General features: G+C 43.3%; 1 protein-coding gene across 4 annotated transcripts in view; it reads right to left on the minus strand.

The window, feature by feature from the left end:
- Positions 1 to 4,122: 4,122 nt before the first annotated feature.
- SLC52A2 (solute carrier family 52 member 2) overlaps positions 4,123 to 22,594 on the minus strand; it is a 155,889-nt gene continuing 137,417 nt past the window's right edge. For 3 of the 4 annotated variants that reach the window (XM_086966502.1, XM_086966504.1, XM_086966500.1), the window contains exon 6: positions 7,269 to 7,855. In XM_086966502.1, the coding sequence (XP_086822628.1) occupies positions 7,643 to 7,855 (213 nt within the window). In that variant the 3' untranslated portion in view covers positions 7,269 to 7,642. Of the gene's footprint in view, positions 7,856 to 22,594 lie in introns of all 4 variants that reach the window. The other variant, XM_086966501.1, reaches the window with a different exon arrangement.

Genomic DNA, 22,594 nt, shown 5'->3' on the forward strand with positions numbered 1-22,594 from the left:
TGTTCTCATTACGAAAAAAATTACTAGATTTAGATTCTTTAAATTTTACAACACTTACTGACTCTTCTTTAGAATTGCTTGAAGCCCCTTTTTCATCTAATTCTTTTACTGAAACTTTTGAAAGCTCAATACTTTTTGCTATTTTTATTGTTTCCTCAAGAGTGGGATTGCCTAGCGAAAGTAACTTTTGTTGAATACTTTTGTCAGTGCATTCATCTATTTCACCATCTTCAACATTACGAACTAAAGCAGGTAAATGTTTAAAAATTTCTCTTCCTTCAAAACCTAAAGAATTCAACAATAAACATTGTTTTCTTTCAGCTCTATAGCGAGAACCTCCAATAGCACCAATGTACATAATAAAAGCATCATACCATCTTTTCCATTGTATTGGTGGATCCCCTGGCGTTTCCAAAAATGGTGGAGGTGGTGTAACTGACTGCATTATGTCAAAAATAACCTACCTATAGAGTTTACCAATTAAGCATGCACAGTATAGAAGTGAAATCGTCACTTGTTTTAACTTTAAGCAAAAATGAAATTATCTCCAGCCTGCCTGTTAATTTTCCTGTTTGACACGAAACTGAAATGCACAGAGACTGTCCGGTAATATCTTCTTAGGTTTTTAAACTAAGCCTCTTAAATCTTGAGATGAATGTACTTCAGAATAGGCTTAAAATTCGACCTTAACATCAAGTTTCTGTTCCTCTTGTTTCTTGACGAAAAGATAGTACCTGTTTCCTTGCTTGTAAATAACTATGAATCCAAATAAACCTAAAGAGATAAAATGCTGATACAAATGCACCAGTTTTTACTGTCTATTCCACGAGCTTTTATGTGCCGGTGACTCCGTAATATCTTGCGTCCACAGAAATAATCCCAGGTAAACAGCGGCATATAGCGATTGTGAAAAATAAAACTTTCATGATAAATAGATGGCTTAACGCTGCGTGGATAGCTTTAATGCTGAGTTTCAAACAGCACGGACACGTGACACACTCAAAATTGTGACGTCACACCTGCTGTCCAATAGTTATGCACCAAAGAACACATCCAATATGGCGAACACTGAGAAACTGGAACGCTGACTCGTAGCTAACTCCTCTCGCCATTGGCTCCGAATGAACAACTTCCAATATTGAAGCCTATGACGCACACCACTGCCGCAAGGTAACTAAATAAAAATAATACCTCAGTCTTCTTAACATGTGATTTCGGGAGATCAACACCTTTTTTAGAATACGAGGTGACTTCCATACACCACTTTTCTATTTCTTTTCTTTGATTGCAATGCGCCGAAGTTCCTCTTGTTTTAATTTGCGAGTGGGTCTGGCAGGCACTTGTTACAATCGTCGCCAAATTTATTGTAGTAATTTAGTCAACTACAATAAGTGAATTGATAAGATACATTTATGATCTTTAACAAGTGCTGTGCAGCAGCGGTGGCATCATTGTAGATCAGGCTGGACAACTGACAAAACCTTTTCAAAACATATCAACTGATGGAATGAGAAGGATAGTGACCTAGATACATTCCAGAATTATGGGGATACAACAAGCCTAAGGAAATGGAGGAGATACTACAAATACTACAGCAAGGGCCAAAGAGAGGAGGTGGAGGGCACAGAGAGAGTAGGTGGTGGAGGGCACAGAGCGCAGGTGGAGGAGGGCACAGAAAGAGGAGGTGGTGGGCACAGAGAGTAGGTGATGGAGGGCACAGAGCGCAGGTGGAGGAGGGCACAGAGCGAGGAGGTGGAGGAGGGCACAGAGCGCAGGTGGTGGAGGGCACAGAGAGCGCAGGTAGTAAAGGGCACAGAGAGCGCAGGTGGTGAAGGGTACAGAGAGCGGAGGTGGTGAAGGGCACAGAGAGCGGAGGTGGTGGAGGGCACAGAGAGGAGGTGGTGGAGGGCACATAGCGCGGAGGTCAGTGAGTGCTATTTTTCACCGATGGCCTTGAAGATCATGCTGTACTATGGTTCAAAACAAAGTTTAGCTCCCTTTCTTTCCCGTCTTGTTGCCAATCGATAGTTGAGCTTCCCTCAAACCGCATCCCTTCCATGTTGCTTTCCTCAAACCACAAACTCATTGATTCTCCCCTCTATTCTCATCCTTTGTAACAATTCCTCCCACCTGGGCCTTCTGTGTAGCTCTTCCACACCCACAAATCGAGAAATAAAAATGATTTACGCTACTTATTTTTTTCTTTTTATTTAATGTTCCAACACGGTAAATGTAAAAAATAACTAGAGTCTTATTTTATTTTGTAGGCTGTTGCTTGTGTGGTGCAGGCCTAAAAATGATGCGTCACAGCACCATAATCGCCTTTTTTTCTTTTTTCTTTAGCCCTACTGTACAGCTTCGAGTTGTTCTATAGCGTAGTTAAACACCATTGTCAAAGCCAATAGGATCCAAAAGCTTAGACTGTTGCCTGTGTCAGTGCTTGTTGAGTAAGGGTTTGTCCGCTTTGATTGAAAGATGCCCGTTTCATTGATCTTTTGGAATGTTCCTCCAAAACGTCAGTGTGTTTGTGAGATTTTTAGCTAGCAGATAAAGGTAATGGATTAAGCACATCTAAGTCATAGTTAATCAATGGTATAAGTGGAGATGACTTATGCCAGCCACAGGTGTATTAATAACATAGGAGAAAGAAAAGTTGCAGAGTTATATAATAAAGAGCTAGGAATTATGTGGCATGTCAGTGTTCTGGTCGGAAGTAATAACTGCACAGTGTATGCACATTTGTCGGAGGGAAGACTAAAGTGAATACCATTCTTCAATTCGCTCATCTAGCAGTAGTTGAATGACTACCAGTACAATGCTGAACCAGTCGTTGAATGACTACCAGTACAATGCTGAACCAATGTTTAATAGCAGAGGTAACTTCGTTCATTCAGAGAGCCACACAAGTGCTTCAGTGCTACCTGGAAACTACCGCCCCTTAGCAAGATGGGGAAAGGGAAAATGGTTTTGTTGAACACCAGCTCAAAGGTGGAGCCTGTATGTTTTAAAGTTGAACAAGCGGTCTGCACCTTTCAAGCACTCGTGCTTGTGGCGGCATCCACTTTGCGGGAGTGAGCAGCGGCACGGTCACGTTAATTACAAAGATATGGCCCATGAGCGCCGCTGCTAACTCCCGCAAGGTGGATGACGCCACAAGCATGAGTGCTTGAAATGTGAAGACTGATTGCTAAAGGCCCTCTTTAGAGCAGCGCATGCGCGCTGCCTAGGCGAGATCTAATAAGGTCACACCCTTTAGAAATATCCTCAACTGCTTTTCCTGACTACCATTAGTGGAATAAGAGAGACAGTTTGCACTAAATGCAACCGGAAACCATTATGTCCTCAGGCAAAAGTGGGCACCTGAAACACCAAGCACATTATGCACAGTGCCCATGAGAGGTGCACCATCTAAAGATGGTGGCATTACTACTGTCTCATCCAGGGCTCCCACAACAAGCAGGACATGTGGAGGAAACACTGGTGTAGCAGTTTTTCGCACTTCTACCTGGCAAATAAAAACATAAGTGCGCAGGAGGTTATGTGCACATTTTGCAGGCAGGTGCTGCATAGAAGAAATCAGGGGAATCGAGAAGCACGCGAGGGCTATGCATCCCAATAGCATAAGTTGTACAGAGATGCAGCAAAGGTGAGAAGTAGAAGGTGAACTAGCTTCGCTGCAGGAAGTGCTGCATAAAGAACAGAAAGCCAAATGATGAACGGTCACAAAATAGAGGCCTGTTGTGAAAGTTATAGAATAATATATTCAACAGTCATGGAAGACCATCTCCACACAGAACACAAAGAGTTGCACAAAAAATATAACAAATGAAAACAGTTTTAAGCTAATAAATAATTAAAAAGGTGTGAAAAATAACACAAAAAACTAAAATAGATACTTCCAAATCTCCTGTACACACAAGGGGCAGACTGAGTGCGCCTAGTGTGAAATGCAGAAGTACGTTACAAATACTGTGGCTTAAATCAAATTCCTGTTCCCAAAGTTTGTGAGAAAAATTAAAACTCATGCTGCCAATATATACATTTCACCTGTCGATTTCCATGCATATGCAGACATTAAAGAGTGGTCATGTACTGCTATCAACAACTGCTATATAAACCGGATAATTATAAGATACAGATGTTTATTTCTAGAAGTTCACAGAAAATTCAAAGACATTATACATTGTTGAAGAATATATAACATATGGGTGACTCACTTTCAGGAAGTTTAATTTGCAGGACGATTGTAATCTGTTTTCTTTTGTGTACGCCATTCTGCTCATTTCTGGAATATGTGTAGTGTATTTTTACAAACTACAGAGGGTTGGCAATAGGACCTGGATGTCCATACTAATCAGGGGCTTATGCACAGATGTTAAGGCTTTGACCTAAAATTTTATACCAGATGAGGTATTTAGCAGGCACATCTTCATTAAGGTAAATATTCACCAAACACTCTTTTGAACGCTGTTCACTTTAATAACTTGATGATTGCATTGTTTTTCTACAGAGCCATTACGATTCTCACGCACCCGAGTACCAATAAACAAAAAACCCATAATATCTACTAAATGTGCGTTATTTCATATGCGCGCTCCGTGCCCTGCATGTTGGGAAAAGTTATGCCTGTTAGCACTACAGAGACGACAGAAAACTGGACCTAGTTGTAGCTCGCCAAATACCTTCCAGTATGAAAAGTGTTTAGTAATCTGCCACATTCAGAGGATGAGGTCATCAGTGATGTCATTAAATATGCCTTCTGGGATGTAATAGGTCAGGTCATAAGCAGTGCATAGTGGGGCGGATGTTCTAGTCAGCTCACTGAACTAGAACTGGCACATTTCAGTGGCTTTTAGTTTTCAAACTTGATGTGTGTGACTGTCACCCAACTAGGTCACTAACTTTTGCTTTTTTTAGTGAATATTTATCTAACCACCTATCTACCTACCTACCTACCTATATCTATATACCTACTTATATCTACCTACCTATCTAGCAAGCTAAGTATCTATCTAGCTAGCTACCTATCTACCTACCTATCAACCTACCTACCTATCAGCCTACCTACCTACCTATCAGCCTACCTACATATCAGCCTACCTACCTATCAACCTACCTACCTATCAACCTACCTACCAACATACCTACCCTATCAACCTACCTACCTATCTGCCTACCTACCTGCCTACCTACCTAAATAAAACAAACGGTGGAAGTTGCCACTGTGTAGTTACTTTTGGGTCTGAGTTTTCATAGGAAAAGGGGGCGTCCCAAAAGTGTGCTTTCCATTGTTAATTCCCACGGGAAAGTGTGCTTACGGATAAGGGTAAAAAACCTCTGAATGGAATTATCAAAATTTGGCTAAAAGTTATATAACTTTACTCAGAAAGCAAATTTTTTTTTAAATCTGGTCATTTGAGAAATTAGCGTTTAAAGAGGTGCTGGGGTGGTTCTAAAGGGGTTAATGCTGTTAAAAAGTTAGAGATTTCTGGACAGTTGGTGTTCAGATATGCTCCGATTGGCCGTTCAAAGTGCATGGGTGGATTCGGATTGGCAGGCTACAACATGGAGAAAAGGTTGTAGCAGCCATAAAAGGGCTGGTGGATTTCAGACACCGAATCGCCCAGGACCATGTGGCGGGGCCTTGAATCAAAATAAAAAGTATTCATTTCTGATTGAGGATTCCACTGTACCGTTGCCTGGTACTGCACTACCCCAGCACAGCACCTCCTGTGGTAGCATGGTACCGATAAAACATTATAAAAAGAAAATGACGAAGAAGGGTTTGACCACAGACCAGTCCCTGCAGCCAACCACCAGTGTGCAGGACCGCAGGGTGGTGGGCACTTGGCCACCAGCTGGGGGAGATGGGCGCAAGGCCTGGCCGGACGCTAGGCCCTACACCCAAGCCCCTGCTGTGCAGGGCTTTGGTTTGGCACAGCTGGGGGTCGGGGGTGGGCTCCTGTGGGGTTGGGTGCCAATGGAGGGATGACGCAGGGTTAGTCTGTAGGTTGGGCACCAGCGGGACTTTAGGCACCCTTGGTGGCTGGGGGGGGGGGGGGGGGGGGGGGGGGGGGGGGGGGGGGGGGGGGTCTGACGTAAGCTGTTCGAGTGAGTTGGGCATACGTTCAACTTTGAAAATGATCTGGAAAAAAATAATTACAGAACTTCACTGAAAGAACCAAAAGTTAAAGTGAAATGATAGTTATGTGATAGAATGAATATGAGCTACTGTTTAAACAAAAAAAGCTTACATTTGCCAGTTAACTTCAGTGAAATAACCATAACTTGCACCTCGTCATGCACTGCTTACGACCTCATATTTCATCACTAATGACGTGGTAATGACCTTACTGATGACCTCACTGACATTGCATAGGACATCTTAAATAACATCATCTGTGATACAGCTATTCACATTACTCCATAAGCCCTTCCATCATTGAAAAAGATAGCGGTCGGTAAAGGACCCCTTGCCATACACAGCATGCAATTGCTGTGTGTATGTGTGTGTATGTGTGTATGTTCAATATCAATGTGCAGGTCCACAGTTAAATGATGGTTCCTCTTTTTACTCAAGACCCTTCCCACACCCCTGAAGAAGGGGCTCTCTTTTTTGTATTTATTGCATTAGGCCAGGCCTTTCCACTTATCGGTCCTGACTAGAATTATGACCCAATTTAGATTTTGGCGGACTGTTTACTCTCACAACGGTGACGGATAGCCCGTCCGCAGAAATATAAACCCCATAAAATCCTATCAGATTGAAATTTGCTGCAGGACCGCGGGATATCTATTACCGTTGTGACAGAGTAACATGTCCGCCGAAATCTAAATCAGGCTCAAAGCCCAAACTTTGATGCAGTCGAATACAGAGTCAGCCTGACCTTCAGCAGACATGCCACAGTTCCCTCCCGCCGATCTATACGGTAACAACCCGGTAGCGTGAATGAGAACTATAGTTGCTTCCTTTCTACTGTGACGATTAGTACGAGAAGTCAGAGACGGTCATACCTTTTCCCGCCACACTGTAAAATGAATCACCATTGCGTCTTCTGAAAATTAAATATTTACTACATCTACCTAGTTCTGAAAGATAAGTTCCTACAATTTCTTAATCTATATCCTGAAGAAAAAATTCAGTGGCCAAAGCCATGAAAGGAATGTCGCCATTAGAACTTCCTAAAATACAGACATTATGAAAAGATTATTCACACACATTTAAACACCGATAATGCCAACAATTCTTGAAAGAATGAATAAAAACAGTCTATCACAAAAAGTTTAAGATAGATACAACCCAGCTTTTGATTCTCAGCAAGAATTTGATGTGATTTTGTTTTTTCAGAGAACCTCAGAGGAATATCTTCACATTGAGCAAGTGGGTCCTTAAGAGCGGAGACATCCTGAGCACCTGCTCATGGAGAAGAGAAGTGCAGCTTTCCCAGAGAGTGAGATTTGGTCAGAAGTTGTGGGCCTCCTCGGTTCATCCATGAGTCACTAGCAGCTAACCCTGACAGTACTGTGCCTGATGGCCCCCTGGCTGCTCACCAGGAGCCACGTGCGGCTGGGATGTTGGCAATCCACCTTGGTCAATAATGAACAGTCTGGTACCGAGACCAGGGCGGCTCTGGTAGGGGCGTCAGGCCACGCAGCTGTCCACACAGTCCTGACCACTCTGAAAGAGGTGGTAGAGGCTGACCATCGGGAACATGACCAGAGCCCCCACCAGGGAGCCGGCTTGGATGGCCACTCCACACCACACCAGCGCTGCATGCCCAGCCTCGTGCAGCAGGCTCCCGATCGCCACCTTCAGGTAGGAGAAGAGGCCAAGAAACAGGATCCAGCAGACGACCTGAAGAGAAGGAGAGAAGGGGCAACATGGTCAGTACAGAGAAAATGGCTCTAAAAAGAGAGTTTTCCCAAATAAACCCAGAAAGGACCGGGAAATATCACAATCAAGCAAAGAAATTCCTTTCTGTGTGTTCCAAATCATATAATAGCATTTACTTTCCAAAACACCATTTGTTTAGACCAATTTCAAACTACATATATAGCCCCATGTAAAATATTATAATCACAACATAAAAATGTATGTATCTAAGTACTTTTTATTAAAAGAAGTTCGAAATAGATGCATTAACAATTCATTAAAAACATTCATACATATTCCTCATAACATTATGTTCAGTTTTGGTGAATTTCACAGTAAATCAATACATATTTCACAATACATCATTTCAATAGAACAATATTTATACATATTAAAAAATCTGTATGTCGGCGCATTTCGGGGCTTCGTTTTTATAGAACACCTTCCACAGGACGGTATGGTTTAAAAACATCAAATCTTCTTTACTATTGTTAAATTCAATCTTTCGGGTACCAGATATATCCCTGGGGTCACAGTAAATACTGAACCTCCACTTCAACTCTGTATTTCATCAGAGAATTTATTTATAGCCTGGCGGCGACATGCTTCGTTTAGAACATTGTATGTCGTTTGATTCTTAGATTTTATTTATTCTAGGCCTTGCTTGCACGAGGGTATTTCTTTCTTTATCTCCTCTTGGCATATCTCAAGTTTCCTTCCTCTTTATTCTTTGAGGGGATAGTCAGCGTCTCTTGTAAAAGTAGTAGCGGTCCGCCTTCCCGGTCTCCCTGGTATCCAGAGTCAGAGCGGGATACCAGGGAGACTGGGAACGTGTCGACATACAATGTTCTAAACGAAGCGTGTCGCCGCCAGGCAATAAATAAATTCTCTGATGAAATACAGAGTTGAAGTGAAGGTTCAGCATTTACTGTGACCCCCAGGGATATATCTGGTACCCAAAAGATTGAATTTAACAATAATAAAGAAGATTTGATGTTTTTAAACCATACCGTCCTGAGGAAGGGGTTCTATAAAAACGAAGCACCGAAACGCGTTGACATACGGATTTTTTATATGTATACATATTGTTTTATTGAAATGATGTATTGTGAAATATGTATTGATTTACTGTGAAATTCACCAAACTGAACATAATGTTATGAGGAATATGTATGAATGTTTTAAATGAATTGTTAATGCATCTACTTCGAACTTCTTTTAATAAAAAGTACTTAGATACATACATTTTTATGTTGTGATTATAATATTTTACATGGGGCTATATATGTAGTTTGAAATTGGTCTAAACAAATGGTGTTTTGGAAAGTAAATGCTAGTATATGATTTGGAACACACAGAAAGGAATTTCTTTGCTTGACAGTACAGAGAAAATGGCAGCTGGAGAGCAGGGGTGCAATGAGTCAGAGGACAGCCGAAGTACAGCAGGCATGGAGTGAGCACAGAGGAACACGCGGCGGAAGAGAAATTTTGAAATGAGTAAGAGGACTGGTAAGGGAGAGCAGGAATGGAGTGAGTAAGCAGACAAGCGAGGGACAGCAGGCATGCAGTCAGAGGATGGGGAGGGAGAGCAGGCATGGAGTGAGCACAAAGTAACATGGCAGGAGAGCACAGGCGAGGGTAAGCAGGCATGAAGAGTCAGACGAGCGGCTTGGCAGAGCAGACATGGAGTGAGTCAGAAGGCAGGTGAGGGAGAGCAGGCCTGGAGCGATTGGGAGGACAGGTGCTCAAACTAAGCAAATCTAGGCGGTCGGTTTCATGAAGTTGAAATCTTTAAAAAGTGCCTTTATCTGGTTTCTGAGGAGACGAGGAAGACAATACTCCCATGCTTTAGTCACCTCTCGCCTGCCCTAATCTAATAGTCTGTACCTTAGTCTCCCTGCGTATCTGACACACAGACTCCATTTACTCCAGAAATCAGCAGCAAGATTAATTAGGAGAGTCCCACTGCGCCATCACAATTCTCCTCATCTGAGACATTTGCACTAGCTTACAGTTGAACAGCGCATTAGATTTTACGCGCCAACGTACCTTCCGCGCTTTCCACAGTGAGGCCCCTCGCAACTACACAAACAAACTGGTCCCATACACCAAAGAGAAGGTTCTTCGATCCAATAACAGCCGCCTCCTACAGATCCCTCAATTTCTAAAGTTCCTCTTGGGGGAAGCTCCTTTACTGTTGCCAAACTTTTTAACAGTCTTCCTGCCAACCTGCGCAGGGTGGAACATGCAAAGGCTGAGGACTGATGAAAAATCAGGAACCAGACGAAGGAGATAGTGTAGAGTGAACACGCGGCTATCTGCAGAGCGAAAGGGCATATGCAGCAACCAAAGAGCTAGCTGACAGAGGCAGCCGGCATATCAGGAGAACGGGAGCTCGAACAGAGAAGAGACGATAAGGAGTGACAGAGAAAAATAAAGGAAGGAGGGGGTGCACAGAGTCCACCCAGCCACATACACTGAGGAAACTGCGGGATAAGAGGAACTGAGTAGACAACCCAGACTTCGTGGTCTCACCATCTGCAGAATGAGGGTCCCTCAGGCATGGAGAGGGTCCCCCGAGTTAAGATTTGGCAAATGCTCAGTTTCACAGGTTTCTCTCCCATGATATCTCACCAGGAATGCGCAATTTAAAATGTACAGGGACGCAGGACCACTTTATCTATTTAATCGTTTTATGTAGCGCTCAATCCCCTCGTATGTATGTCAGCACTTTACATTCAACGAGTCCTAGTCAAGGCAGGCTCAACAGTCGACAAACGTATATCAGTAAGGACTAAATACAGAAACACTGATCTGACACAAATACATGAAACAGATATGATGAATCAGTCTACTTAATCATCAGCCCAGAATCCAACCTCACTTCCTGTTTACCAACAAGTCAAAGCGAGAGCCACAGACTGCAGCGGGTGCACCATTCTGCACATGAAGAATTCAAAAGAACTAGAGTGCTAACCTCGCTACAGAGCATGCTCATTCAAGGTGCCATGCTGCTGGCAACAACGATGGAATCCTTCACTTTTCTAAGCCGTGAGCTGAATTAGTAGCTTTGATCTGCCCCTTTACCAACTGGAAAAATTGGACGATTCATGTAAATGTACCCAGTAGTCACATTAGAAGATTCACTCCCCCCCTGGTTAATTATTGCAAGATGCAATATCGAGGTGTCTGCTCTACAGAGATGATTAACAGAAAACATATTAAACAGGTGACCAAAAACACATGCCTGGGGATAACATGCAGCAAGACATGAAACATCATGCAAGCCATGGATTGTCTGGAGAAGGCCATGCAAGTAAGCTACGAAGTAAGACTGAGGCTGAGGTATGAAAACAAGGCCTAAGCAAAGTTTTTATTACATCAGACTAATCAGTCTCGTTTTGGGGATTTCATGTTACTACTTTGTTGGGAAATTACCAAAATTTGGAACCAGTTGCGGCTGATGTCTGGGCTCGTTTTCTGGTACTGTGTCCCCACCTATGTTTGTGGTTTACAACTAAATACGCAGGCTACATTTACCCATTTTGTTTAGAAATCTTTCAGATTTGTTTCCAAACAGCACATTCCCTTCTCACGATCCCACCTCTTGACAAACAGCATTAAATGAATGCCCGTCAAGTGATGCATTTAAAGAGAGCTATTTCCTTCTCTCTTTCACTAATCAGGGGCTGTCTTCAGCAGAAAAAGGCATGTCAGAAGGCCACAGGGACTGACTCCAAGCCACACAAAACAGCTGAAATATGGACCAATGATTTAATCAACTAAAATATGATTATTCACAGGCTCCCATCTACAATCCTGTACATTCAACCAGCACCAATAACTGGGCTCGAGGCATTCGGTACAAGATGCTTAAAAAAATGCAACATTAATCAAAAATCGGCACGCTGCCCACCCACTGTTTTATAAATCATCAGTCCTGTCAAGTATCACGCATCAGACGTGACACTAACGCATTTCAGTGTGGTGCTCCGCGTCACCGCACTGAATCATTTTCACGCATAATGCACATGAGAGCTGTCACAGAAATCGCGCTGTAAACAGTGTGTTGCAGCTCGCGCCACTCAGATCCTTGCTTGCAGGGGCTGCGCCAGTAGGCTTGGGAGCCCTACTAGTAACTCAGGCTCAATCTCTGAGAGTGGCAGCCTTTGCTGCCACAATGTATCTTTTTGTATTCCTGCTGGGCGCGGGGCGCGCAGCGAGGCTCTGAGTTACTAGATGCCTGAGTGGCGCCATAGCCTGGCTCACCGTTCAGTGTAGCGTCACAGGAGGACGTCACGTCACGTCCTGCTTCCAGAAAGTGCAGCCGGGAGTTATTGTGTTGTGAGAACTCCCTCTGCTGGGGCCTGGCCCATCATCTGCAGAGTGTTACTCACTTGCTTGGGGGCGACTGGGGTCGGAATCATGGTGCTGCGAGGCCGAGCAGCACCCTGCTGTTCGCACCAGACTGACCTGCCCTGCCCAGCTGAGCCGGGCCGCCCGCGGCAACATGATGCAGGTAAGAGAGTGCGGTGAGAGGCTGAGGTTCTGTCGACACTGGTGCAGAGTCACGCTGCCTTAGCCAAGAGAAGACCGAAGACGAACTGTGAACGCTGTAAGTGAACTCACTTTTTGTCAGTCACAATAACACTATAAACTAATTTAATTTTAGGAGTGCGACGTATTTATTCAAATAAATGTCATGGCCTGTGGTGTTTCACGCTAGCCTGAGCCTGCCAGCTGCAGCCAGCCTTGCAGAGCAGAGTTGCTGCATGCCATTATGGCGCGCCATTCGCCACAGTCTTTGAGTCCAGGACCAGACTGACACTAATCTGCGGCCTCTGCCTAAGCAAGTGCCAGAGTGTGTTTGTTAATTTAACAGAAATGTCGTGACCAGAGACCAGTGCTTCTCTAGCAACTAAGAGTCCCTGTCTGCACAAGTAAAGGCCTGGATTTCGGCCTCTCCTTGGAGTCCTTGCCCTCGTCTCCGTGGACTGCAGGTGCAGCAATTGAACTTCACTTTCTTGCAGTTCCGACCCGAACGCCTGCCTCTCTTAAGCAGAGCCGGCCCGCCCTGTACTAGCTCTGTGATCGCCGGTAAGGGCTCAGCTCGTTAACATTGAATTCATTTTAGGTTACTTAAAAAGTTGAAAGTAAAGCTTAAAGTAGCCTAGTGGTTTACAAAATATACAGGCAGACTTGGCTGTGAATTAATGTGTGCCTCTCAGTCTCCTGAGGAGTGCCCTGAAAATAAGTGCCCGGTGCTGTAGTGCTGAGTCATACTGTTGTGTTAACTCTATTAATGCAATTGAGAAGGGATCCATGTTTGGGGCCTAATACATTCTGTTTTGGGAGCCTCGAGTCCGCCTGGCCTGGGCCCCACATGGAACAGAGAGGGACTGGAGTCCAAACTAATGCTCTGCAGCATGCTAATTGATTGCCAGGGGGCATGGGGTTGGGGTGGAACGGGGGGGGGGTCAGCGTAAGCTGGCTGAGGCAGGGTGATGTGTTGTCTTTCTTCCGACCACACGGCAACACAGGTGTTTTTCCTGCCTCAGCTTGTGCCCCAGCGCCCGGAATTGTTACTTTCTCCTGGCAATACTAGTACAAAGTTCTTCACCACACAAGCATAATAACTCTTTCACCATCCGTGAACCTTGTTTCAGCATCTATATATTGTTAAAATAATCAAGGTAGCAGCTAGTCCATTTACAGTGACAGATTTACATAACCGATCTTATAAAAATCTTTATTTTCAAAAAAAGGAATTGTTTTCTCTTTTGAAAGGGCTCAGTACTTAGGTGACCACAATGTGTCATAAATCTAAACATTGTTTCTTTGAATATGTGCAAAACCAGTATAATATAACGTCCAACTTTTTCTTAGGACTTCATTTTGCACCTTTGTGTCAGTGCAATTTGTAGTTACTCATTTATTTTCCCAGCATTCTTTTTTACCTTATTTCACTAGCAACCGATAATGCCCGAGACCGAGTGATTGTATAACCAACCTAGTTGCACTTGCTATGCCATTAATTTTTCTTTCTTAGGTTAGCGCAGGTCATGAATGAGCAGATCAATGATATCATCTTCTTAACAACTGCTGTGCCTGACTGCCCTCTAATACGGAGAACTGTAGTCACACAGTCTGTGTCTGGTTAGTGCCCTTTCATTGCTGGTGATTTACAGAAGTTTTAAGATGTTCAAATCATGGGAATTTCTGATATTTAAATGTTTTCCTTGTCTTCATTGCTAGATTTTGCTCGCAAGAAAATGTCACTCATAGTCCTCGTAATGTCACTCTTATATACTCAGAAATTATGACAATGTCACACATAGCAATCTGAAACCTTGGCAGCTATGAATCATATATATATATATATATGAAAAAACCATAGGTTATAGACCATATATAGTTAGGAATTCGCATTTACAAAACCTTATTTTACTCACACAAAACCATTGAAATTCCATATATAGTTAGTTGCACTAACTATATATCGCGCACCCGCAATCCACTGCTGATGATGTCACATATTACATCATTCATGACATGGTCAGTGACATCACTGATGACATCACTGATGACATCTCAAATGACATCACAGATGACATCTCAAATGACATCACTGATGACATCTCATTTGACATTACTGATCACATCACTGATGATATCATTCATGTGATAATACGATGAACCTCTTCAGACTCTAATATAACCTTAGATACAATCAGTGTAAACAGACACTCACAGACTGTCACTCATCCATGGAGTTACTCACACACCTATTCAGTCATGCAAAGAATCAATCACACCTCCATTACCTCAACTATACAGTTATACAAACTTTACTTATTCAAACATATACTAACACATATTTACTCTCTTATACAATCCCTGATACAAGTTCACAATGATCCATACAGCCACACACACATTCACTGGCTCTTATGCACAGTTATTTATATATGTCAACTCTCACATGTACTGTGTTTTACATATGTACTTACTTTGACATGTAGCACTGAGATATCCATTCACTCACCAATACACTCATGCACACAGTCAACCGCCCATCCAGCTGTTTCCACATGCACTTTTGAAACCATACATCTAGTGAATCAACTGCTCACACATCTATGCACAGTCATACACCTCCCAGCCACCCACACACACACTCAGTCTCCCATACAAATACTTGGGCAACCAATCAATAACCCATATAGTTACTCATATAGCTACTTATCAACACATGCAACAGTTTACAGAACAACAGACATAATGATGCACAAATTAAGACAGTTTAGTCACTAACCCATGCACTCAGTGAGACACATTTAATCACTCACTCATACAGTCAGTCATGTACCTACTAAATCCTTCATCCAGACACTTATACATCCACTCATTCTTCAATATGTAAGACATATTTTAACTTTACAGAAACATACAGTCACTGGATGTTGTCATCAGTGATGTCATTTGAGATGTCATCAGTGATGTCACTGACCATGTCATGAATGATGTAATATGTGACATCATCAGCAGTGGATTGCGGGTGCGCGATATATAGTTAGTGCAACTAACTATATATGGAATTTCAATGGTTTTGTGTGAGTAAAATAAGGTTTTGTAAATGCGAATTCCTAACTATATATGGTCTATAACCTATGGTTTTTTCAGTGAATTTTCAAGGTTTTGTAAATGCTAATTCCTAACTATATATGGTCTATAGCCTATGGTTTTTTCAGTGAATATATATATATATACACATACATATATAAACATATATCATCTGTATATCTATATAAATACAAACATAAATGCATGCATACATATACTTATATGCATACAGATGCATGTTATTTACATGAAAGTTGAAAAAACACTAATAAAAGCAAAGCTAAAAAGCCACCTCATTACAAACAGAATGGCTTTAACTTAAACGAGGGCAAGATCTATTGCATTTTCAGTGCTTGTTTACTTTGGTTCCATCAAGAAGGCATTCAGATGTGTCACACATTTGCCATAAATTCTGAATGTTAGCACTCTAGTTGCACATTAGATCACTGTAGTAAAGCTACTGCTCACCAGGGACGTCTGCTGCTGGTTTTCAAAGTGCATGTTTCAGTCTGCATGTCAGAATTTTTTTAATGAAATAGAAGAGGATTTGAGAAGTCACTCAAAATGATCCCTAATTTTTCTTTCTGAAGCACTAATCATACTTTCTATGGCAAAATTAACCCCCTCATGTTGTTCCTTTTTAAATTGAGTGTTTTCAGACTTACCACTTCATTCCAATCAAGATGGCTTCTGGTGTACCATACTTTCGTCATAAGTAAGACTGTTAGCGCTCTAGTTGTTCTTTAGAACACTCTGGGACATTCTGTCATTGGGCTATACTTGGGGTACATCTGGGTGATATTTGGGCTACATTTAGGCTCTTTTGTCTCTGGTGGCCATCTTGGGAGACTGTATGCCAGAATTTTTTAATGAAATTGAAGAGGGTTTGAGAAGTCACTCAAAATGTGCCCTAATTTTTCTTTCTGCAGCACTAATCATAATTCATATGGCAAAATATACCCCCTCATTTTGTTCCTTTTTAAATTAAATGTTTTAAGAGTTACCACTTTATTCCAATCAAGATGGCTTCAGGTGTGCCATACCTTTGTAATAAGTAGGACTGTTAGCGCTCTAGTTGTTCTTTAGAACACTCTGGGACATTCTGTCATTGGGCTATACTTGGGCTACATCTGGGTGATATTTGGGCTACATTTGGGCTCTTTTGTCTCTGGTGGCCATTTTGGGAGACTGCATGTCAGAATTTTTTAATGAAATAGAAGAGGATTTGAAAAGTCACTCAAAATGTGCCCTAATTTTTCTTTCTGCAGCACTAATAATACCTTCTATTGCATAATATGCCCCCTCATTTTGTTCCTTTTTAAATTAAATGTTTTAAGAGTTACCACTTTATTCCCATCACGATGGCTCCAGGTGTGCTATACCTTTGTAATAAGTAGGACTGTTAGCGCTCTAGTTGTTCTTTAGAACACTCTGGGACATTCTGTCATTGGGCTATACTTGGGCTACATCTGGGTGATATTTGGGCTACATTTGGGCTCTTTTGTCTCTGGTGGCCATTTTGGGAGACTGCATGTCAGAATGTTTTAATGAAATAGAAAAGGATTTGAGAAGTCACTCAAAATGTGCCCTAATTTTTCATTCTGCAGCACTAATCATACTTTCTATGGCTAAATATACCCCCTCATGTTGTTTCTTTTTAAATTAAATGTTTTAAGAGTTACCACTTTATTCCAATCAAGATGGCTTCAGGTGTGCCATACCTTTGTAATAAGTAGGACTGTTAGCGCTCTAGTTGTTCTTTAGAACACTCTGGGACATTCTGTCATTGGGCTATACTTGGGCTACATCTGGGTGATATTTGGGCTACATTTGGGCTCTTTTGTCTCTGGTGGCCATTTTGGGAGACTGCGTGTCAATGTTTTAATGAAATAGAAAAGGATTTGAGAAGTCACTCAAAATGTGCCCTAATTTTTCATTCTGCAGAAATATACCCCCTCATGTTGTTTCTTTTTAAATTAAATGTTTTAAGAGTTACCACTTCATTCCAATCAAGATGGCTTTGTGCCATACCTTTGTAATAAGTAGGACTGTTAGCGCTCTAGTTGTTCTTTAGAACACTCTAGGAGGCTGCAGTAGAACACAAAGGAATCAACTGACAGTCTCTGTCCTTGTTGGATGTACATGTTTTACTGAGAATGTCAGACTTCATTTTCACATGACTGAGAAAGATAATGTGAATTTACAGAAAATATGCTTTCAGTTTAGCTTATAGATCCCCTTCCAAACCACTGTGGGAAAATCATGAGATATTAGTTTTCTTTCAAACAATATTCATGATATCACAGCAGAAGGTTTTTTCACATGGTAAAATCACCTTAGAACCCACCACAATTCCTAAAACGAGTATGGTACCATCAACAAATGATTTATAATGTAACTAAAGTCCTAAAACCCTCTATTAACTACAATGCTTTTTAATGAGGTGCTATCATGTATATTGGTCCCAAGATGGCTGCCAACACTTCTTGGATGAAGTGCTGACAGCCAATCAGATCAGATGTGTGGTTAGGCTCCGCTCAGATATATATCTTTTTTTGAACCTAAATTACTCAAAATCCACTGGAGCACATATATTGAGCCCTAGCAAAGGCACATCGGGCTAACAGTCCCTACAATTTTGCCAAGTTTCGTGCAAATCCATTCAGCCGTTAGAGCTAAAAGTGAGGCCAACCGCCCTATGGAAATTAACATGGGAAAAACGCGTTTTGGGACCCCCCTTTTTTCTCGGCCCCCCCTTGATGAAACCCCCCCCCAAATTGTCAGGGGCTGCTCAGAAACAAAATGTTCCATTTTCCTGAAAATTTCAGCCAATTCCGTCCACAAACGCCAAAGTTATTAGACATAGAATTTTCAAAAATCCCATAGAGAAAAAATCCTAACTATATATACCTACTGGCGACCGCCAGTAGGTAATATATATTATATATATATATATATATATATATATATATATATATATATATATATATATATATATATATATATATATACACACATACACATATACACACACAGATACATATACATTATATATCTATCGATATACATGTGCAGCGGTATATCGGTAGATCGATATATCTAAACATGAGATCTGGATGTAGACCGCGAATACAAATAATGAGTTTGGTATTTACATTTAAACTAAAGCTATTCCTGGTCCCGCCGCTAGATGGCGTAAGTGCACAAAGGATGGTTTTAAGCGATGCCATAGGTAGAGACAAACTACTAAATAGGGGCCTCTTTCACACAGGATATGTCCGGGACGAGAGAGGTTGGACACATCTGAGGCAGGGCCGGATTGGGATCCCAATTCGGCCCGGGCACTGACGAAAAAAGTGGCCCACATTCAAGAGGAGTGGCCCAAATTTAAGGGGCGTGGCCCACATTCAAGGGGCGTGCCCTTTCATGAAACACCATTTGCACTGACAAAGTATGAAAGTGGGTGGATACTGTTCTTGCACAGGACACAGGGCCAAGGTGACAATGGCCTACATGCTTAGCAACTAAAAAAAATAGCAAGGCCCCTTTTTGTCACACAATTATTCCAGCCCTCCAGCACAGGAGCACCTGAAAAGCAGCAAAGCCCCTGCTATTACTAACCTACTCAGCCCTCCCCAGACCTTCAGCTCAGGAGCACATGAACAGATGTAAGGCCCCTGCAATTAGTAAATTAATCAACCCTCCAGGCCTTGGGAAAATGTCCTGGCAGGGGAGCACAAAACACAGCTTTCTGGGTCATCCAAGGTAGCCAGGTAGCCAGGGGGAGGCTGAGGTGAAGCTGGTGCATGGGAAGTGCCTTCCCAGTGTGTTCTGGCAGTTTGAGTATTTACCATTTACTGTAGTATTACCCTTGTACCTGTGTATGGTACCCTTTTGTAACTTACTCACGTCACTTTTCTCTTGTAACACACTGTTTGCTACCTTTCACTTTTGTTTGCTTTAGATACTTGCACAAGTGCCACCATTGCCTACCTAACATTTGTTCTTGTGCTGGAGTGTCTGCCATTAATTGCAGTATTATACCTCTACTTGTATTTTGTACGCTTTTGTAACCTGCACACATATCACTTTTTCCTCCTGTAATGTATCGTTTGCTCCTCTTGTATTTTGGTTGCTCACTATTGTCACTTTTGATTCATGTAACTTAACGTTTGCTTTTGTAATTTGTCCACTTATAATTTTCTCCTCATGTATTATTGCTGTTCCTAGTGTGAAGCGCTCTGACACCTTCGGGTAAAGTCAGCGCTATATAAAATCGCATAAATAAATAAATAAAACAAAAAAATTCCAAACATCACCAGGCCCCCACAGCAAGACCCATTCTTCCTCGCCCACTATGCCCTGAATGTGAAGGGCTGTGGGCGAGGTGTTAAGACTAACACCGTTTCTGGGCTGCATGGGCGCCAGGGGGCCGAGGTGCAAATGGCTCAAAGGCCTGAGAAACACCTGGCCCCCAGGGAGGCCGATTATTGCAAACAATCACCCCTCCCCAGCCCAGCCTCAGCTTGATTGCTTGGCAGGGCAGGGGTGAAGGAGAGCCCACAGCTGACAATCGCTGTCTGGCCGCACTGCGAGGCTGCTTTCATTTTCTCTGTCTCTGTGCACTCTGTGGGCCGGTTTTTTTCTCCCCTTTCCTAGTCCACTCTCTGTGGACTGGGACAGGGGAGAAAAAAAACGGCCCACAGAGGGCACTGCGGCACCGGCCCTTCGGCCCATTCCCGAATGCCCACCTTGCCAATCCGCCCTTGATCTGAGGCCACGTGCACAGCCAGACCCACGGGGAAAAGAGGAGGAAACTACTGCGCCTGTCAGGAGCCGGGCACACACTGTATCTGTGCTTTCAATTACTAGAATCTGCTGGGAAAAGTGGGTGCAAAAAGGCAAAATTGCAGGTGCAAAATGTGTTCTCCACGTTGCTCCGCAGAACGCACTATCTCCAGGGCGGTTATCCTGGTGCTGAGCAGGTGTGAGTCTCTGCACACCTGGGGAGTCTTCGACAAGCCAGGCCTTCAGCTTCTTGTGGAACTGAACACGTGCGGGGGAGGCTCTGACGTGTAGCGACGAGTCGTTCCACGCTTTAGGAGCGAGGTAGGGAAGGCTGGCCGCAGGAACTGGTTTACTGCATGCGTGGGATGTCTGCACAGAGGAGCCCGGATGAGAAGAGGCGCCTGGAAGGTTTGTGAGAGCAGATGAGGTTTTTGAGGTAGTCTGGACCAGCGTTACCTAGTGCCTTGAAAGTGCGGGTGAGGAGTCGGAATTGTGCTCATGTGTTTGTAGAGCTCCCTGAGCTGTAATGGTAGTGTGGCGCGGGAGATTAAGAGTAAATCTGTCCAAGTTCTGAATGGTCTGCAGCCTTCTGGTGAGTTATACCGGCACAGAGAGGGTTCCTGTCCTCCAACTTGCTTGTGAGGAGGGCTTGCATGACAACTTTCCGGGTGCAGATTAAGGGCAATTTCCTTTCTTAGCATCTTATGGAAGCATGAGGCGGTGACATCGCTGACTTGGGAAGTCCTGTCGAGGTTCCTGTCAACGAGGATCCCTCATTTTCCGTTGTTTACAGTATATATGGAGAAAACGCGACCCAAATGTATTGGAGCGCTTTACATGAGCACCATTTACATTACACACAAGGGCACATCCATTTTTGGTAGGCAAGGGTAGATTAAGTGATTTGCCCAGAATCACAGTGGTTGAGCTGACACAGACTTGAACCTGGTTCCCCTAGCGCTAAAGTCGGCAGCTCTGGCCATTACTCCACATTCTTTCCCCAGTTTTTGGTGTTGTCTGTCCCAACACTGCTGGCCACCAGATGGAGTCGCTCAGTGGACTGCTCTTCGAAAGAGCACGATTGTGGTCCCTTCAGTGTTCAGCTTCAGATATTCGGTCTTCATCCAGTCATGCAGGCACTGAACTTGATCCGGGTACAGGGCGTCTTGTCCGTGACGGAGAGAAGGAGTTGCACATGACTTTGATATAGTGAGAGCGGATAATACTGGCTAGAGGGATCATGTATGTGTTGCAGAGTGTCAGGCTCAAGAAGAGCCATGTGCATCTCTACAGATGAGGTCGCAGGCGTCCAATGTGTAGGGAGCCACGCTGACTGACTGGATCCTTCCAGTCAGGAATGACCAGATCCACTGGAGTGGGAGGCCTTGTATTCCGATGTCATGGAGGAATTGGACAAGGATGGGAGACATGTCAAATGCTGTGGAAATGTTGAAGAGGACGAGGTCTGCCATGGCTCCTCTGTTCAGAGTCATGCAGATGACATCCCTGTCGGGAATGAGGGCAGTCTCCATGCTGTGGCTGGGTCTGTAACCAGGCGGAGAGGTGTCAAGGAGTTGGTGGTCATTGAGGTTTTGAGTTAGGCATCTGTTGATGATTTTCTCTACGACTCTGGTCGGGACTTGTAGCAAGGAGATCGGTCTTTAGTTAGCAAGCGCTGAAGGGTTTCTTCAGCAATGGGAGGAGAGTTGCGAGTTTCCAAGCGTCTGAGAAGGTAGCAGAAGGGGTGGAGGTATTCAGAATGAGTGTGAATATGGCGCTGGTGGGTTGCAATCCTCTGGAGTAGGCCCGGTGTGGGTGGGGGTCCGATGGGGCCCTTCAGTGGAAGGATTTCATGGTTACGGCGGTTAATTCTGGGGGGGGATGATGGGCCATGGTTTTAGAAGTGGTTCTTAGGGTAAGATCAGAAGGCATTAGGTAAGGTCTGTCGGGTCCAGTTGCGGATTGAAGCTCCTGTAAATGATGTTGATTTTGTTACTGAAAAATTGAGAGAGATTTTTGTAGAAGTTCTGCAAGGGGATGATTGAGTTGGAGGCAGCTGCCGGTGAGGTGAAATCCTTCACAATAGCGAAGAGTTCCTTTCCTCTGTTGGTGCTGACCTAAATGCGATCTGCCAGAACGGTGAGTTAGGTGGTACGGATAATTTGGTGGTAGTGTTCCAGGACTGATTTGAATGTGCTATTGTCTGCGCTGTCCTGGTTCACTCTCCATTTATGCTCCAGTTGTTTGCATTGGCGTTTCCTCACTCTGAACTCCTTCATGTACCAACTTGCCTAGGGTCTAGATCTTGTT

Source organism: Lissotriton vulgaris, chromosome 4_1, assembly GCF_964263255.1.
Source record: "Lissotriton vulgaris chromosome 4_1, aLisVul1.2, whole genome shotgun sequence".
Classification (NCBI taxonomy): Eukaryota; Metazoa; Chordata; class Amphibia; order Caudata; family Salamandridae; genus Lissotriton; species Lissotriton vulgaris.